The 19,711-nt window shown below is 44.9% G+C and overlaps 2 protein-coding genes across 7 annotated transcripts in view; both read left to right on the top strand.

The window, feature by feature from the left end:
* LOC144111940 (uncharacterized) overlaps positions 1-11,453 on the top strand; it is a 32,389-nt gene extending 20,936 nt beyond the window's left edge. For 4 of the 6 annotated variants that reach the window (XM_077645032.1, XM_077645031.1, XM_077645036.1 and 1 more), the window contains exons 7-10: positions 1,087-1,179; positions 2,885-3,057; positions 9,869-10,097; positions 11,346-11,453. In XM_077645032.1, coding sequence (XP_077501158.1) covers positions 1,087-1,179; positions 2,885-3,057; positions 9,869-10,000 — 398 coding nt within the window. In that variant the 3' untranslated portion in view covers positions 10,001-10,097; positions 11,346-11,453. The remainder of the gene's footprint in view (positions 1-1,086; positions 1,180-2,884; positions 3,058-9,868; positions 10,098-11,345) is intronic. The other 2 variants (XM_077645033.1, XM_077645034.1) reach the window with 2 other exon arrangements.
* A 4,476-nt stretch (positions 11,454-15,929) lies between these two features.
* LOC144111942 (uncharacterized) lies at positions 15,930-19,707 on the top strand. Its single transcript, XM_077645039.1, has 4 exons — positions 15,930-16,504; positions 17,257-17,388; positions 17,462-17,596; positions 17,739-19,707. The coding sequence occupies exons 1-4, from the start codon at positions 16,331-16,333 to the stop codon at positions 18,288-18,290; spliced, it is 993 nt and encodes a 330-aa protein (XP_077501165.1). The 5' UTR covers positions 15,930-16,330; the 3' UTR covers positions 18,291-19,707.
* Positions 19,708-19,711: the final 4 nt, after the last annotated feature.

Raw genomic sequence — 19,711 nt, 5'->3', positions numbered from 1 at the left:
GGTTGCCGTTAGTCAACTAAGACAATTCATCCTGCATCAAAATTCTTGCGATCACAACCATGTAAAGGGCATCGTGTTCTCCAGTCTACACACAAACACAAGTAACTACAGCCACTCAGATCCTTTCAACCTTAGCCTGTGATGTATCTGGGGCATAGTCGCTGCAAAACAATTGCCGAGCTTTGCAGAACTAAAAAATTGAAATAAAATTTAAGACTAGTGGGCAACTACGTCCTGAAAGGCACAACAGATTACGCTTGAAAACGTGCCTTTGAGTGTAGAATATGTTACGGAAGCATTACACCACCACCGGTTCATATAAAGCCTAGACTGCACGTGTCTCTAACAAAAGTAAAAGCTAAATATTCGCACCCAGAGTGCATGTCGTTCCAATTATTCTTGGCAGCGTTAAGTTCCAAGTGAGATTTGGAAGAAGGCACCATCCGAAAAACACTTCGAGGGTATCCACTGTCGCGGGCTCGACCACAGGCGGGAGCGTTGGGTGCGTCCACTATGCGCACCCGGCCTAGCTGCTGCCACTGTTGGTGTCCAAGAAGAGTTGAGAGAAGGAGCACCAGCATAGGAGGAGGAGGGAGGAGATGTCATTAACTTTAGTTCATTGAGGGGATCTAGCAGCGGCTGCCTATTCCAGTCTATTGCTTCTGAGGTGTGACGTAATGCGCGCTTGACTAGCAACGTCATGCCAGCTGCACACTGGTCCGGATAAGCTTCCCTGAACCGCCACCAGACACCACTTGTAATTCATGACGGATACAGCTCGCGGTGTAAAAAAAAAAAAAAAAACTAGGGCTATATTGCTGTAAACACAATATGCCGCAGCTGTGACTCTCGTATCTTGCAGCTTCTGGGTTGTGGAGAGAGCACTGATGCTAGCTTTGCCCTGGAGGAAGCTGAAAAGCCTTTGTTTTATCCTCTGTCTTCTTTCTGCTTGTAGCAAGAAAGGAGCATAAGAAATTTTTGTGCAGTATAAGTGTGCCTTTGGCTAATCTTGATTTTGGGTGCTTGGCTCATCAAAAGTCTGTTTGGCATCAGTGACATCAAGTACGGCTTATTGATTTGTTCCAGCGGGCCGTGCTGACACAGACCATGGCTGTTTTGAGGTGCTTACATCAAGACCTCCAGTAGGTCTGCAGCCATCTGACATCACTGGAGCAGTCAGTAAGCAGAGCCGCCTTTGCATTTGCATTGCAGTCTCTCTCTCTGTTTCTCCTGGTTCAAGTGGACACCAGCTTTAGGTGGTTCACTCGACAGTACCTTTGCTTGCCCAATTCACTACCACTTGGATTTTGCATCGAATAATAACGGAGGTGTAGTCAGCACTTTCGGGTCCCTAAAGCTGAAGTAGACTTCTTATGATAGTGTAGTGTAAAGGGACTGTTTCTATTGCGGAATTGGAAATTAGGTTGCTGTGTAAAGTGGTCCTTTCAATCTTTTTAACCTCTGAAACTGTACAGTGGAAAGATGCAGAGTTGAGCAACTGCCAAGTGTTCACTAGATTATACTGCAGATGGTCACGTGTGTTGATCATGGTTTAAGAAATTTATCAGCCCCCGGTGGTCAGCCTAAGTGTGCTGTGATGTGTGCGCTACCAGGCTTTTTAAAGTACCATGCAGTATTTCTGCATGACATGTCCTCCTGTCTGATTTCAGCTGTGGCGATGTTCTTTTGACGTGTATCTAATTGAAACATGCAATGTTCACGCATTATTTTTCTGCACCACACTCGAAACCTGTCTCTTTGCTTGCAAGCCTTGGTGTGTGTACTAACTAGTGATCAGTGGTGTTGCTGGAGGGCTATAGGTATACAAGAGTGCAAAATATTTGATCTGTAATAATAATCCACTCCTCTCGAGCTTAACAGACAATTTGCATTCAGAATATAGTAAGATGCATTTTGAGAACGAACAAGGGATTGGTCCTAAAAGGAGGCTTTGCAACCAATGATGTTAGTTTAATGTGTGACACTATGGTCAACTACTTTGTTCCTGGTAGCCACCTGCAGTGCTATGCTAGCAGGTGCTGGGCAGTTGACCGTGATGTTGTGGCAATAGATCAGTGCCATTTGTTGGAAGGGGCCTCTACTAAGGGCCATTTGCTGCTTTTTTCTGTAGTTGTATCCTTGAAGTTGTTATATACCTTTCTATATCTTTTTGCTCATAATCTGTTCAGTGGGTTGTGTGATGCGAGTTGTGAAACGCTTTGACATTAGGTCAATGGCTGGAACTCACTAGAGGAGCAGAAAACAATCTGAGAATTAGCCAGTCTGAAAGGGAGCACCCAATCTGGCTGCCACCTTATTTCCACCGCCGAAAATTGCCAGTGTGTTTCGACACAATCGGCTCGAAACCAGCATTTCTGGAGAAGATAAAATGTTCAATATTGTGACTTCGGCGATGTCTTTGGCCTTTAAGGCATCAAAATGTCACATGCTTTGCATATAAAGAATAAATACCTAATGCTTGACTTCCGTGGCAGGGCCCTTTTAGGCACTACTGTAGTATTTTGTGCACGGAAAGTATGCTAATTTGCGTGGCTGACAGGCTGCACAGGGTTGTGACGGCATTGTCTCGAATAGCTGGTCAAAGAGCACAACTACCTAGACTTTATCCCAAAACATGAATTCACTTGCCCTATGACAGTCATGAAAGAATGAATCAAGCATACAAATAAGCAGGTCTAATTTACCTGCCACGCACTGAATTTATGGAGAAAACCTGGGTACTTTTTAGGAGAGAATGGCTTTTATAAAGGTTGGCTTGCAAAGATTGACTACCTAGCATTGAGTTTCCTTCAGGTTTTTTTCATTTTTTTAAGCCATGAATAAGAACTCTCCATCTGACCGCATACTTTCTTTTGGCCTGCAGCACCACTGTGCAGTCTCATTCAGCAACACCAGGCTGCATTTGTGGCACACACCTCAGAAGCCAGGAAACTTGTGGATGAATGTGCTGCAGCCAACGTATCCACCTTGTCATTGCTGCAGTCCACAGTCCAAGGTCTGCAGGAGCAGCAGACAGCACAGATGGCTACAGGCTTGGTATGTGACATTCAATGCTTTATATGACCTGAGCCTTTACGCTTGCTCATTTCTGCTGTTGGCGATTGCATTCAGTGGAGGTGCTTCACGACTGTAAACCTCTCGTACCGCTCTATACGAAAGGTCATTGGAAGTTTCCTGCAGAGGTTACTTGTACAGGCCTTGAGTAGCCTGGAGGAAGCGCTGCACTTGTTAGGCTCATGATGGCTGTTAGTGAAACCAGTAGGCACTGTGAGCTCTTTAATAGGGGTGTGCGAATATTCGAAATTTCGAATACTAATCGAATATGTTTGATATTCGATTCGTATTGTTATTCGAAAATTGATATTCGTGCATTCCCGAATACTCGCCAGCGATCGTATACCGTGAAAACTTTAATAAATTTGACCATTGCAAGAGCACAATATCCGGCCAATTTAGCCAACTATCAAGTTAAAAATTACTTGAAAACAATACAGAGGACCTATCCCCTTCCTTCTCTGCCGTTTATCACGTGACCGACCGCATCCCTAGGCCGCAAGCCTTGACCTCACTGCTCACTGCTGAGTGATCACTGGAGAGAATCAATCTCTTGTAGCAATGACCCAGTGAAAAGATGTCTGGCCATGTGTGGCTGGCACAAGGAACTATGTTAACAGACAACATTTTTTGGCAATGCAGCAGAGGCTAGGTAGGAAACAGACAGACTGGCATTTGTCCGCATGCCATGGGTGGTGGGGTTTTGTTGTTGGGCGGAGGGGTGAAAAGGGAGGAATGGGAGAGATGGTACGGGTCACTACGCCTCAGGAGTCCACTCCCCACAACACGGAGACAAAGGTCAATCTCTTTCCCTCTCCTACCTAGCCTCTGCTGCATTGCCAAAAAGTTGACCCCGAGTATCGTAGTGCGTGTTATTTTAGTGGTTTTGGCACCTTTGGCTCTAAATGCTGCCTGCTAGCCATTACACCATCCAGTCCATCATTGCAGTGCATGCTGTGCCCTCTGTTCTACCCATATTGTATACCCCCTAGATCAATCACATGCTGCCATGTCTCATGCCTGCAAAAAGAATAAATCGTGTGGCGTACTCTCCATTCCAGCAGTATTTCTGTTCTCTTCATTATGCATGTTCCTCACATTGGCACGGTAAAACCGAAAAAAAATTACTGGGTGGCACTTAAGGAGCATGCGAGTAATGCGAAAGCATTGCAATTCCGTTATAATTATATTCTCAGTCCACTGAAATTATTTTCTATTCCTTTGTGGTGGGTGGGTTGCAAGTACTAGTAATAACTACTGGTTTCATTTTGTATTTTCCCGCTCTTGACCAATTGCAAGTTTTGTTACGGCACCACTTTTTGGGGCCAAATTTTGGTACCACATTTCTGGCAATGTTGTGTTTCTTCTTAAGTGAGATTTCTAATATTTTTGTATTTATTATTAAAGAGCACTAGCTGTTGCCCTTTCTCGTATCTCTCCTGCACTCTGCTAGAGTTGGGAGCTTGTCTTGCTTGCACATGCAATGTTGGGCAACATGCATGCCCAACATGTGCATGCCAAACATGTTGGGCATGCACGTGTTAGGCTCCAAGTCCATGTGCGCCATATGCTGAGCTAAGGAGTGTCTGGCATGGGTTCATATTAAGTGGGGTTTCTTTTCTCTAGCCGGCCATGCTTACAGTGGTCGTGGTTCTCCTAAGGTGCACGTTAGACCTGAATGTCCAGTGCAACCTCAGCAGCCGCCTGGCATTCCCAGAGGGACCTTTAAGCAGGGTTTTTTGATCTGGGACAGCCTGTGTCTGGTACATTTGTAAGCCTCCATGCAGTAGGACACATTGAAGTGAAGGCTATGCATGCCTGCTTTATTTACCCCCTGAGACTTGTGTGCTACTTGTGCAGTGGAAAAGTTCAAACCTGTGCCATCAGTGTCAGATGAAACATATGAACAGACTAACTGAAGCGGGAACACAAGAACACAAAAGTATTAGGTGCTGCTGACGAAACATGGGCGGGGTCCGTTAACACTTTCATTTATCGGTCTCTGCACCCCTTAATTGAAAACCAAGAGCTAGTATTCAGACTCCCTCAGCTAAAGAATCACTGCTTCATTGTTTGTTGCAAATAGCTGTTATATTGGGAGTGAAGCTGTTTTCACTCATGTCCACTAGTTCGGTGCAAGTCATTTACTGTAGGAGCTCAGATTAAGGTCCATCTTCTCCTCATCTGTGCCACTCTCATCCACTCATCTTGTAATCTTCTTTCCTTCGTCACGAGAATATTTTCTTTTCCACCTGCAGAGCCAGCCTCGAAAATGTAGAATTGTTTCATTACTTTCTAAGGGAGGGTGGGGAGGCAGAGCTTTTTTCCAGTGTACTGATAAAATATCTCTGGCATTCTGCATGCACGTGTAGCCTCCACACAGCACTGTGCGCCATCTCATTCAGTGCAGTCTTGTTGCTGACTGTGCAGTCAAAAGCATGAATGGTGATGCGCATGCACAGTAGTGGGTCCCCTCTAGCAAACGGCCAGTTGAAGTGCAAGTTGAGCTTGTTCTGATGCTATTTAGAGAGATGTTGTAGAGACACATGATGATAATCGCCACTGACAGGCAGGATTTGTCTGCTATGGAACCTTTCTTATTGATCTCTAATTAGGTGTGCTAAGGGCCAGCTACAGCCACCCCATCCACGTAAAATGCCTGATACCATTGCCCCTGGGGACTAGAATGCCTTCCCCTGCCATGCCTGTATTCTTTGACTGCACCCTGCTACCCTGAGCGACCTTTGGTTGTTGCTTACTGCATACCCATAAAGGAAGTAAAGGAGGACTCTACGTAAGTGTCAGACAACGCGGTCTTTCCCGTGTCACAAGCACCACGCAGATATGCTATCATGCTGCGAGTCCAGCAAGGCTTTTGCCCAAGAGACTTGGTGACCATTCTTGCGAGCAGTACTTGTGTCATCTAATCGGGTAAAATTGGGCTCTGCACGACACGTTTCAGGAAATTTGTGGTGTGCGTTTAAATATATGAAGTGTAGAATAACCTGCGAATGGTCCCGTACATTTGAGTCAAGTTGCACCGGAGTCCTCTACTACATCGTCTCTGAAAGCAGCACTCGAATTTTGTATGTATTTTTAAAAAATTGTACTATTCATCTGCGCTTGTGGCCGATGTGGCACTTCCAAACTGCTACGCTTGCCAAGAGACGGTAAGCGTAGCAGGGAACAGCAGAAGGTTAGGTGAGCAGACGAGATTTAGAAGTTCGCAGGCATAGGGAGAGCGCAGCTGGCAAAGGACCGGGTTAATTGGAGAGGCATGGGAGAGGCCTTTGCCCTTCAGTTGGTGTAGTCGTGCTGCTGCTGCTGATGATGATGATCTTGCCACCTATCTTTCAGATATGTTTTAGTGCATTAGGACCCAGAAACAACTTTTATGACTTCGAGTGAGGAAAAAAGCGCATGAAAAGAACAAATGCTACTAGAAACTGCAATATCAGCCCGTGGCTACTGGCCATAATGTCTGCTAGTTCTAAGGACTAGCTCTGCTCAACTCAAGTGCACTTCAGTGCCCACAAGACTTGCCTTATACATACTTACCCTTCCCTAGTATGTTCTGCTTTAGATTAAAGGCGTACGATTTACAGATCAGCGACGTCGTCTTGCCTAAAACAGCTAGACCCGGTGCACAACTTGGGACTGTGCCTTGCAACAGGCGCGCACAGAACATCACCCATAACTAGCCTTTATGTCGAAACGATTGAGCCACCCCTTGAATATAGAACTATGGTGACATGCGCATACATCCTTAGAATTCGATCACTTCTAGAGCACCGGCCGCCGCGGTGGCTCAGTGGTTGTGGTGCTTAGCTGCTCACCCTAAAGACCGGGTTCAATGCCGGCCGTGGCGGTCACATTTCGATGAAGGCGAAATCCTAGAGGCCCATGTAGTGTGCTATGTCAGTGCATGTTAAAGAACCCCAGGTGTTCGAAATTTTCCGGAGTCCTCCGCTACATCTTCTCTGATAGCCCGAGTCGCTTTGGAACGTTGAATCCCATAAACCAAATAGACCAAACTTTTACACCACCTCTGCTAGCCCATAGTCATCCAGTGCACGTCCAGAACAATAGTCGGTAATAAACAACAAGCAGTCAGGCCATTACTAATGCGATTTGAGGATAAATGCATCGAACTGGAGTTATGGAAACATAGCCAGGTACGGTGCACAAGCTGAAACCGTGCACTCCCTCCATGTTACAACCTCCCTGCAGTGTGGGATCTTTCTCTGACACGCTTTCATAAGAATCAAACCCCACCGAAGCACATCCTGTGAGAATACCTTACACTTGTATGAGAACTGCGTTGAATTCGACATAGACGGGTTAAAAACAGCAGTTTATGTTGGAAGCGCAGTTGTACAAGACAACTGGTAGACGATAAGATTATTGCAGAGCTCATCATTCTTCAAAGCCGAATGCTACGTTGTCTGTGTTGCAACGGGGAAAATATTACAAGAGGTCTAACACACACTCTGTAAGCATTCTAAAAGGGCTACACTGCAGTAACGCAGTACAACCATTAATAGAAGATATAATCCACAGTATAGCAGCAGCCAAAAATAGACTAACAGTAAAATTATGCTAGGTCCCGAGCCATGTCAGCAAAGCCGATAATGAAAGAGCTGGCAGTTGTGCGGCACGCGCTCACCAAAGCAAACTAGACAATGTAAACAATCCGCACAATGGTTGGTTAAAACTAGTAAAGAGTAAACTAATAAGAAATGGCAGTTCACTTGGGATGATGAGTGGTGAAGCACATCTTTGGCGTATGGAAGTCGTGTCAATACCAAGAATGCTTTATTGAAGTAATGTGATGCCATCCTCGCATTGGACATATGCGCGTTGCACAACTTCATAGTCAAAGTGGTCACAGTAAACCATGTTTGATTTTCATGTAGAAAAATAGAAAACTGAAGAAAAAAGTGCTTTACAATATTTTACCACAAACATGTCCCTTTCCACCCTAGCTTGCTCTTAGGAGAGAATGCAATAGTAGACTTTTAACGAGTGGTTCATTCCCAAAAAAAAGAAATGTCATCAGAAAATTGTGGATTTTTTAAGAACTATTCTGCCAGCACAACAGGGAGATCTGACTACCCTTAGTTTAGCGCATGAAAACCTCAGCTGCTTAGCGCCATAAAACCCAACACACGCACACACTACAGTCGAGCCCACATATAATGGCCCCACTTGAGCTTTCGCTTATAACGAACGAGACCTGCGCGACCATCAAACTGCACATTGTTTCAATGGCACAAAATCACGTATAACGAACGCCATTAAGCCCTGCTGATCGATTACAGTGAATGGACGGCGTAAACCCAGCGGCGCGATGCGAGATAACCTGCCTCCGACCCCTTTGTGCGCCCGGGCACTGTACATGCATTGCCTGTGGCATTGAGAAATACGCGTGGTGCACCTGGTCGTAATGTTGGTTACAGCCATGCTGCAGAAGGTATGCGCCCAGCTGGTGAGCTGGGAACCTTCAGAGTGCTCTGAACACAAATACCATCGCTTGTGGCGGAAGAGGCTAAAAAAGATGAGAGAAAGTAAAAAAAATGACCAGTGCTGTTTATACAGTAGAATCTCGGTGATACGAATCTCACGGTGTCGCAAAAAAATTCATATCATCCAAAATTTTGTATCCAAACTAACAAAATTCGTATGCAGAAGCACAAAAAATGCATTCACACCGGTCTGTTTATGGCCGACGGCATTTATTCGCTGCTCTGCAGCCACAGCTCACTACTCGCGGTGCATACCGCACGATTAGCGATTGCTACTTTCGCAATTTTTGCGGGCCGCGCACCGCCACTCACTGTATGCACGCGGCGCGTACCACGAGATTAACGATCGCGACTTCAGCGATGTGTGTGGACCATGCACCGCCGCTCACTGTGCTCTGTGCATACCGCGGGATTCGCGATCGCGAAGTCGGCAATGTGCGGGCAGCGCTTAATGCTTGAGGGTGTGATCACGGCTCGCGGGTTCGTATCATCCGTAGAGGCAATTGGGAGAGAGTTCGCAAAATCCGCACATCAAACACAATGCACTCTGGTCGGGAAATTTTGCGAATTCATATCATCTCGAAATTGTTATCAACTGTGTTCATATCACCGAGATTCTACTGTAAGTAGGATGGCATGAGATTTTCTTCTGCCCTCACTCTCTAGCTCACTTGATGCATGAGGCAATAAATGTTCTATTTTCAAATATATTCTCACTGCAAGGCAATTATTTATTTGGACACAATTGCCATTCTCTTATTTTGTTTGGGGCACTTTTTAGAACGCGAAAAAATTTTAATGGTGGTATTAAAGGGAGTGTACTGTATTGACACAACCCACCAGGCTGCAAAAATCTTCTTTTGAAATGAAATTCCTAGCATCAGAAATTAACAAAATCCATAAGTTCAAGCATGAGAAATGCATTTCTGTATTTGCGGCTGAAGATTATTTATGTGCACATATTTTGCTGAGTTTTTCCCATGGCCAACTGGGAGGGAATTCGGGACGCTGTAAAGCTGGGCTGATCCACCTCATATGAACATTCTCGATGCTTGGGAAGCTTCAGCTTGGTGCGGCTGTGAGAAGATTGTTATTGGGCATAGCACCTGCTGGAAGGGCCACAAGTGAATAAGAAGAATGTAGTTTGCGCAGCATAGTGAAGGGGTGTGAAGTGTATGAAGGAGTATTAAGTGTTTGGAACACAATAAATTTTGTGCTGTAGAGTGCAGTTTAGTGAGAAAATTCTTATCGCTGATATTCTCCTTCAGAACATAATGGGTCTCACCTCACCTACTGCTGGTGCTGTTGGTGTTTCCAGCTCCAGCGGAGGTGTGGGACAGTGCCACCACATCTCCGCTATTTCCATCTCCTCCCCATCTGCTGACCCGGGCCCGGGTTAGTCCAGTAGTGCGCTTGGCTCCGAGGCATTGCTTGCGTACGGTGACGGTTTGCTCGGAAGAGACCACCTGCTCGACCATCCACGGCACCACTGCTCTGGCAAGTCGCATGTGGACTTCTTTGTCTTCTTTGTAATGCAAGTGCTGCACTGTTGAAATTAAATTGGGATGATGAAATGCACTGCCTTGCTGTACCTATTGGTTTAGGTTTTAATTGCATGCAAGGATCTGCATTCCTTCTGCCTTCTCGGGCCAAATTTTGTCAGTCGTTTGGTTGACATATTTAACTTATTGATGCCCTGGTATTAAGCAGGGTTTGGCTCAAAAAGCTGCTCATTTCATTTTGGCAGAGATCGAGAGGTAGTCAGGTGTAAGAATGCCGAGCTTTGAACACTTCGTATATTTGGCTTTGCTAATTTAGAGAAAAAACAAACAAACATGGGTTTTATCACAACACTGCACCATTTCTTGGTGCAAACCTTCAGGTTGTGACATGTTACTGAGGCCCTGACATAAGAAATCGAGACGAACCATTGCATAGTCGTGTGACAATGAATTATACATGGTGTATTGTGAACAGTATCGCAGGCTTTGTCAAAAATGTACAACCAGAGGTCTTTGCCGTAGTGCAAGCATCCATGAAAGGGCCAAGTTTTGCAGGGGTGAGGACGAGAATTCCTCCCATTTTCAAGAGGTCTGGTGCTTTGGGGTTGCACCATTAGCCACAGAGCAAGGCTAAGAAGCTAGTAGTGTGCGCTGTGCATTTTTGACAAAAGTTGTATACACTGTTCTTTTTGTAAACTTTTTCTGCTGGCGTGAACTATGTAGTAGGTAGAGGCCGACTGATATTCAGTCAACTTGTGGGTGGTAATATACATTAGATGAAAACTGCCAAACAATTCTTGGTCAAATGTTTAGGGGAATCCCCCAAGGTGGTTAAATTTGTAATAAGGGAGTAATTACTCCCTTTGCAATTTGGCTGTGCTTGGGTGGATGCCAATGAGTAATTACTTCCTTACTGCAAAACAATTTATTTGTAAAGTGCATCAGACTTGGCGCTGCTTAGCTGCTGAGTGAAATGTCAGGTGCCCAAGTAGCCATATTCAAAGACCGTACAGAGGGTCATGCCCCTCTTTTGGTTGTTTTGAAAAATTATGCAGATGGCTCTAGGTCTAGTGCTTTGCGATTTCGAGTGGCGCTTTGGCTGCAAAAGTGGCGTGTGCTCTGAAATCAGCAGGGAAAGAGAAATCGTCCATTGCAATGCATCCAGGATTGTATTGCAAACGCATACTATAATATCGCCTTCATGGTGTTGTTTTGACCTCTTTTCCTTTTCCTCTCTTTGCAGAGGGAGGAGCTGTTTGCTGATCCCGTGCTCCATGTTTATGGAGCATGAAAGGCTGACCATGACGGAATTCGAAATTAATTATTGAAATAAAAGTACAGCTGTTGGCAACAATTGAGTACTTGTTGTTCTTTGCAGCACGGGTGGCTACTAGTATTGGCTGTGTTTTAGTGCCTTAGCGTTTTTAGGCGGCTGGGCAGAATTTTCGGCAACAAGGGCCTTCAGGTGTAGTTATTCTTTCTGGCCATTGTTTTTAGATCGTCTAGACAACTGTCAACATATTCTATGGCCTTACACTTAATTTTATCTTCTAAATAGTCAAATTGGTATTAAGGGCAAGGACACCAAATCTTGGTATGATATGGTATGGTATTGTGTGGTGTTGTATGGTAAAGCTGCAAAATGTAGCTATGACAGCCATAGTGGAGGGATCCAGATTAATTTCGAACGCCTAGGCTTCATTAATGTGCTTAGAAATCGCACAACCCATTAGCACATTTTGCATTTTGCCTTCATCAAAATGCGGCCGCCAGTATTCGGTCCCCTGCCCTTGGGCCACTAGACCATCACAGTGGGTATGAAATTTTAATGCTCGCTTTATTTAGAACAGCGATGTCATCACTGGGGCATACAAGAACTACTGCTTCGAAGTTTTAAATTTCTCTCCTCTTGTATCAACTTACTGTAGGAGACTGGAAGATGGCAAGTTGGCTGACAGTTACTGCATTGCAGTTTTCTTGTGCTTCACATGACCGCATTCCTACTTGTGACATGTAGTTGCGGTTCAGCTGCTGAACCCAAAATGCAAACAGAGTTGGAGGAGACATGCAGTTGTAAATTATTGGCATGTATGGGAAAATTCTACAATGTGATGCATGTTTACTATTGTTTTACAGACCATTGCAGAGAAAATACTTGATGCTGTACATTATATAAAGGACAGAACTGAAAAACGGCACTGTAGAAAGCTGTGAACTTTGTCATTTCTAAGCCCCGCAATTTTAAAACACATTGACCAGACTTTTTCTGGGTACTGCAAGCTTTGTGAAGTGGACAGATACATATCATATGGTATGGACTTTGCCAGAAAAATCTGATTAAGAGAATAAATGAGCCAATGAGAGAGGGCTGGGAGGTGACGCTGTCCTCTGCTTGGACCTGGAGTCCCAGAGGGCTCTGCTTCAAAGAGCACGGTCAGCAGCTACCGTCAATGGTGTCCCGGAATAAGGACTACCACCTAGGCAATGTAGCAGTGAAACCCTCCACTCTCCCCTAAAAACCACCCCAGTGCATCCAATAAAGATTTTACCACCACATCCTAAAGGCTCCTCCTCTTCCGAACCTCGGGCCCACGGTGATTGCTTCTCAGCGGCACCCTAGGTGGTCCTGAAGTACCTAGCTCTGCGTTTTCCTGCATTTCCTCCAACCCGTCTGATTTTAAAGGTTCTTTTGTGCCCCATCATGGCATCTAAAACATCGCATCTAGCCTGTCTCTCATGACTAGAGGGGATGGCATGCTAGAAACGCTAGAGTATGTATACGTTCTGGAAACAAATGTTATTCTTGGTTGCCTTTCCCTGTCAGACAAATTTAGCAGGGAAATTTTATAAATGTTTTGTGCATGGTGTTTTGACACCAACAGAGAACCTTTGAAAGTCTCATAGAATTCCTTAATTTCAGTGGTTTCATGCAAGTTCTGGTTTCATATTAGGCTGGCTGCTTTCCATCTCGGGCTGCCTCTTCAAATTCTTGGCCTGAGATTCTTTGAAACATCTGTATTGATACCTGCTTGAGACGTTTGATGAATTTGTTGTGTCAGTGCTGGCACCACCATTTAGTTTTTCAGTCCAGGGCCCTTTTTTTGCTGTTTCTAGCACATAGTGCTGAGCATTTCTGCGAGCTAGTAGGGCCACTGGTTTTTGCCCAAACACCATTGTGTAGTTGTTCACAATAAATGTGGCAGATTCTTCCTCCTTCACGCTCCAAGTTAGCACCTGTACAATGTAGCCCAGAAAACGTGACCATTAAGAGTAGAACTATGCAATTTCCCAGAAGTAAATGCCTACTGCTAATAGAAAAGAATTTTTGTTGAAGTACGTTTACTGACCGATGGTCACACTTTAAGGAGGTATGGTAGGGTAAATGGCACATATTAGTTTGAACGTAATATTTTAGAAATGAGTGCAGATATTTGCATTAAATTGCATGTGCTCACAAAAGATGCCCTTGGGTATAGAATGAAATGAAACACTTTGTTTATGTCTAGATGGTTTACCTTTCCTGAGTCTCACTCCCAAGATTTCAGGTGTTTAATTATTCAGTGTACCTTTTCTTTGCAGCCACAATGAGGAATGAGATGATATGTGGTAAAGTTATTATAAATACCCATACGCTAAATCTTAACTAAACACATATCGTATTCTGTTTGAAGTTCGTGCTGCAAAAATATCTCTGCATGCAGAGAGCCACAGCAGGGTGTCTTCCAGTGTAACTTTTTGCCAGTGTTACGCATATCATCGGTGATATTTTTTAGTTCAGAATATATAGGATTGGATGTGGTACAGATGGGCAAAGTTTCACTAGAATCGGATGAATGCTTCATGAGAAAAGGTACCTTGAATCTGAGCAATTCATAAAAAACGCAATTTGAGATAAATGAAGCTTTATGTTTGTATACTACTGACTTTTTTGCAGGTGTCAAACCCTTCTTAGTGTTTCTTTTTATTCAGTCTTCCTTGCTGTCAGCAGAGAGAATTCTGTCCAGTCAACACGCTCTTTTTCCATCCATTCTGTCGAGGGCAATATTACAAAACACATATGGTGCGGCCAGATGTCACCCTTTTTCCCCAAATACGAAGTGCATAAACTAGCTTTTAATTTACCTCAAAGACGTCCAGCAGTACGCCTGGATGTCTGGAGCGCATTTAGAGCATCGCTTTCGCTGTAGGTGACAATTATAGAGGATGCCAAACTGCCTCACCTGTCAATAGCTTCTTCCAAAGTTATTCCTCCCTTGCGCTATTTATTCAAGCGACGTCTTGCAACAAGCTGCGGAGAATGGCGAAGTTGATCAGACTGTAGCCAGTCGTACTTGAGCCGTCTACATCAAAGGATTCACCACTGATCCTCTCACCAGGTTTCGTGAAGCTTGCGCTTCATCGTGCCGGTTTATCACTGCCCATCTTGCTAGTGAAGCGATTATTTAATGTTCTCTTTATGCTCCATTTGCCATATCCCTTTTTTAGACCGTGCCATCTTCTGGGCAAGTACTACATTTGAAACTCGATACAGAAGCGATCACGACCGTAATTTTGGAAGCAATAGACAGTTTTAGTATAACATTTGCGTACGCAACACGCAAGACGGTTGCACACGCTAAATCCAAGCCGTGAACGACGCTTTTAGATGAGCGTTTGCGGACCGTTCCGCAACAGGCACTCAGTGGCCAAACAAAACCCAAGTTCAGCCACGTTTGAGTAAGCACCTAGTGCCACCGCACGTCAGAAAAGAACTTCCTAAAGTCCCTTCATGAGCTTTTCTAAAAAAAGCAAAGCGTATCTAGGGGCTTTAGAACTTCCCTCTCGCTGTACTGCTCTTCAGTTTCAGTTCTCACACATGTGCGAAACCGAAACTTCTGAATAAATAGCCATACAAACATGGCACAAACGACCGTTGCCATGACGACAGCATAAACAGTCTGTTGTTAGGCTTACAGGCTTGAAAATAGACTGCTATCTCAAAATTACCGACAACTTATCACATATAGCATTGTGTCCGAGTGAGAAAACAAGAATCGGAAGCCAATGCAACCATTTAAAGCCAGTTGAGCGCCGAATAACGCAATGAAGAGGTATTTTAGAACCGAAGTGGGCAAGCAGGGTGCCGCCATGTTGCCTCCGTAAGCCCTGCAAAGACGATACGCTATTTCCAGAAAATTGCGTGCGTACGCTAAACCATCGCCTCCTTAGAAAGCTGCCTGCGTGTGCGCCAGAAGCCTGCTGCCCTTACCTTTTTCTTTTTCCTCCTTTCTATTGAGGTGGTCGCTAGCGATCCTTGTGGCGGCCGCTTGCAACACATGCGCACAAGCACCAACCTGCGCGCCGCGGCGGAACGGGCGTCGAAAACAGGCATGCATCTCCATGCTTCTGGTGCTGGCTCGCTCCCCCTCTCGAGTTGTCATGTTAGTGGCTATTTATTGAAGAAAAAAAAAAACAGCGCAAGGAAAAGAAAGGGAAAAAGGAAAACAGCCGCGGCATCTGCCATCGAAACCTGAAGCACCTCAGCTGCGATTAGCGGGAATATAAGGACAGGGAGAGGGCTAAGAAAGTACAGAGGTACGGGTTGGGGAACACCCTCTAGACTAGTATAGAGGGTGTTGGTTGGGGGGAGGGGGAGCGCTGAAAGGGCAACTCAAACCGTGAAGAAAAATTCCGGGAACCTAAAAGAGCTTCAGGCCATGAAAAAAAGAGTCACCGAGAAGCCCCTGTCCTTCGATTGTTGCAAACCGGACCCCGCTTCCGATGCGCGCGCGAGCGCCTGTGTGCAGGCACTAATAATAACGCCTTTTCACTGTTTACAAACACGCGCCTCTGGCGCTCATTGGCTGCTCCCACTAAACTTCCGGCGAAGAACTTCCGGCAGTGTTTTTCAGGCGGCGCGATACGGAGACCCCGACTATCCGTGCGTGTTTTGAGGCTGTGCTTACGTTCATTGTGCGTCGCTTGTACAAAAATAATGTCAAGTGATTATTTTAAGAAGCTGGACACCGAGGCGCAAGTGCGGTACCGCGCGAAACTTTCGTTCAGAGGTGAGGAGCTGCCTGACGCTCTCGACGACGACGTTGTCCGGTTCGCCTTTACATCGGGCCCACGAAATCTGCCGCCTGTGACAGTAGCAGATATTTATTTGTATCTTGTGGAAGGCGTGTGTTTTTACACGAACGAACAGTTTAAGTCTTACAAACTTGAAGATGCGTACAACGCATTCATATGCGGGAAGGTGAAGCAAGTGAAATCTTTCAAGGCGGGAGCGCACGGAGACGGCGTTGTTGTTATTGCGGCGACTGTGGAAGCCAGCCAAACGCTTTCGAAGTCTTACAAGGCGTGGTGCATCGTGAAGGAGGATGGAACCATCGAAAGTGCGCATTGCACTTGCATGGCCGGGTAAGTAGGCGAATCATAATAAGAGCTACAATGCCATGAGCCTTTACCTTGCCTTATTTTTCATTTTTATGAATCAAACCACAAAGAATGGAGACTTTCCCGTTTTCGAAAATTCTGTACTAGTTGCGTTACAGCGCAGAAAAGCGCTACTGTTCGCCTAACTATGCGCGTGTAATGAAATGTTTGCCATACTGCCGTAATTCGTCATTGTAAACTTTGTTTCCTGTGCTAACAGCCGCCCGAGCGCGGCTTTATCGCTTTGCTCGCCGCATGCAGATTTGTCCAGAATTATCTCGTTTTGTTTGTGACACGCTGCCGCATCTGGGCTGTTCTAGATTGTACTTGTCATTTGTAACATGTTATCTGTAACTTTCCATACTGTCTATTTCGAGGATCGCCGAGAGCGCTTGTGATCACCGACGCATATTATTCATTCGTGGGGCGCAACTCAGCCCAATAATCCGTTTGTTCAGGCAGCTGTTATTGGTCTCCATGCAAGTCTGCTTTATTAAAGCCACTACTTTGCGACAATATTCATGTCATAGTTAGCCAGATCATTTGTCGATGCTTGACTGCATGATGTTGCATTCATCCTAATCGAGTTGCCTTGTGGATGACAAAAGTCGTCAAATCTCACCCTCCAGCATTCTTTTGTACAAGGCATTTAAACTTTTTCAAGGGCCACAGTTCTCACCAATAATTACAGTTGTTTGTGAACTTTTTATTTCTCATGTTTCCTACTTATTTTTCAGCCTTGGGTAATGCTGCACACACACGTGGCTGCACTCTTGTTTAGAGTTGAGGCAACTGCGCAGTATGGCCTGAATGACCCGTCCCCAACTGATGTTGTATGTAAATGGATTGAGGCATCAAAGGGAAGCACAGTAAGTCTTTGTTTTCATTCTGCCATGAACAGAGTTGTGAGCAAAATTGTAATTGACACTGAACTTTCCACAGGCAGCACCAGTCTCGGAGATTGAATTTTTTAAGCCCAAAATAGGCCGTGCACCACCCCAAGTCAGCGAGGCACCAGACTACTCAGTACCAGTGCTCACGGATGAGCAAGTGTCAAGGTTTCTTCATCAAGTGAAGGTAAGGACTTCTCATTAAATAAATTTTGATACATACGTAGAGAAAGGACACACACAAAAAATGCTCACTGTTTGTGCAACTGTAAAGAACCAGATCCACTGACATTGCAAATAGGGCACTAATTCCAATACTGTTTTTTCAGGAAATTGCACCAAACACTTTGATCCTGACTTCAATCTCTGACAGCGAGGACACAGATTCTGCCCCTGAGACAGCTGCCCTGGAACCTGTACGAGTGGGCAGATGCAAGCAACTCTCTGCGAAACCGCCCCTTGCTGAAATATACCAAGACCTCGACATAGACGAGGGAAAAAAAGTGGAACTGACAGCTGCATGCTGTAGTGAAATTGAGGAAGCTACTCGAGGCCAAGCAAGGTCACCAAGATGGTTACAAGAACGTCGAGGGAGGATCACTGCCTCTGTAATGCACCGTGTCGCAGCATGCAGCACAGGTGCAGCAGGCCTTGTTGCGGAGATTATGGGATACGTGAAGACGCCTCAAGTTTCCAACCTGCGGTGGGGCTCCGAAACAGAGAAGAAAGCTGTGCAGGCATTTATAGAAACGGAGTCTCAAAAACATGTGGACTTCAGTCTTCGAGACTGTGGTCTTTTTATTGCAAGGAGCATGCCTTTTATTGGAGCATCTCCAGATGCACTAGTGTCTTGTTCATGCTGTCCAAAATCAGTACTATAGAAGTGAAATGCCCTGCAACTATGAAAGATGCTTCACTGACGAAGGGCTTAACTAAACTGGCATATCTGAATGAAGACTTGCAGCTCAAGCATAACCATGCCTATTACACACAAATTCAGGCTCAAATGGCTCTAACTGGGCTGTGTCAGGCATATTTTGTGGTATTTACAGGTTCCTCTCTAACAAAAGAAATCATAAGCTTTGACGAGACATTTTGGGCAGCTACTAAACTCAAGGCAGCAAACTTTTTTTTCACCTACATATTCCCGGAACTACAGTCAATGCACATCTTCAGTCAAATCGAACGTGCAAAGAAGACATGTCACTGCCGAGGCACCAAGTTGGGCCACATTGTGGAATGCTCACTCTGTGAGGCAACGTTTCACCTCAAGTGTGTAAAACTTAGACGCACACCTCGACAATGGATTTGCACTGCATGTCAACATAATGGGCAGACTGCTGATGAGTAAGGACAAGGCCAGAGGAGCTAGTGCTGCTGCTTTTCACATTCCCTCTTTGAAGTGTACAGGGTCTGTTCGCTTTACTGAAGTCGCGTCCTCCACAACAGCTGAAAGCGTTGCCATTCAGGCAGCTCTCAAGAAGCTAGGGTCTTGTACGGCTCAACCTGTTGTTATCCTGTCGGATGAATAAAAACCTGCCCTTCAAAGGTTAGAGTGTGGGTTCCCTACTGATGCTTTGTGTCTTAGCGGTCTAAGTTTGTTGCATAATCTGAGCAGCAGAGGCTTCTCTATACGCTTCCAATGTTCAATGGGTGGCCTCGCATACAGGTCGCGCTCGCGCTAGATTATGTAATTTAGTTACTGTAGGTGCCGCTACGGTGGAGCAATTGTAGGCAGAAACCTCAAGGCTAACCCTGTAGCTTACAGCATCTCAACTTAAGCACAAGCTTTTTTTTTTTTGCTGAACACTCCAAGTGTTATATTTTATCACATTCGAAAGGCAGATAAACACTGCTTGTTTGACAAAATATGTTCACTTCAAGGACTAATGTCGGATGCATTTGTCGGATGTGCAAACTCAAATATAATAGATTTTAAATACAGTACGCCTTCACGTCCCAAGCAGGGAACATATAAAAAAAAACTGATACAGAAGCAAACAGCAAGTAAAAATTTGAACACCTGCTCTGAGGACAGAATAACTATACAAGCAGAAAACAAAAAGCCCAATTCTCAACATGTGAGAACAAGCAACAGGAAATACTTAAAAACTGAGTCAAACAATATGCAGTAATTGACTGCAGAGAGTGCAAGAAAATAGAATAAACAAATGTGAAAAGATCAATGTGGGCAACATCAACAACATGAATTATTGTGTACACACAGTGCAGACACATTGGATGTAGTAGAAAAGATAAATACATGCAATGAAAAGCATGGTCACACACACATGAGCACTTG

Source organism: Amblyomma americanum, unplaced genomic scaffold (assembly GCF_052857255.1).
Source record: "Amblyomma americanum isolate KBUSLIRL-KWMA unplaced genomic scaffold, ASM5285725v1 scaffold_19, whole genome shotgun sequence".
NCBI lineage: Eukaryota > Metazoa > Arthropoda > Arachnida > Ixodida > Ixodidae > Amblyomma > Amblyomma americanum.
The sequence above is the reverse complement of the archived record's forward strand: the minus strand, read 5'-3'. Positions and strand labels throughout refer to the sequence as shown.

Coding starts and splice junctions, on each gene's coding strand:
- LOC144111942 (XM_077645039.1), top strand. CDS start 16,331: ATGCGGGAAGGTGAAGCAAGTGAAATCTTTCAAGGCGGGAGCGCACGG. Junction 16,505..17,256: donor CATTGCACTTGCATGGCCGG/GTAAGTAGGCGA, acceptor CTTATTTTTCAG/CCTTGGGTAATGCTGCACAC. Junction 17,597..17,738: donor GGTTTCTTCATCAAGTGAAG/GTAAGGACTTCT, acceptor CTGTTTTTTCAG/GAAATTGCACCAAACACTTT.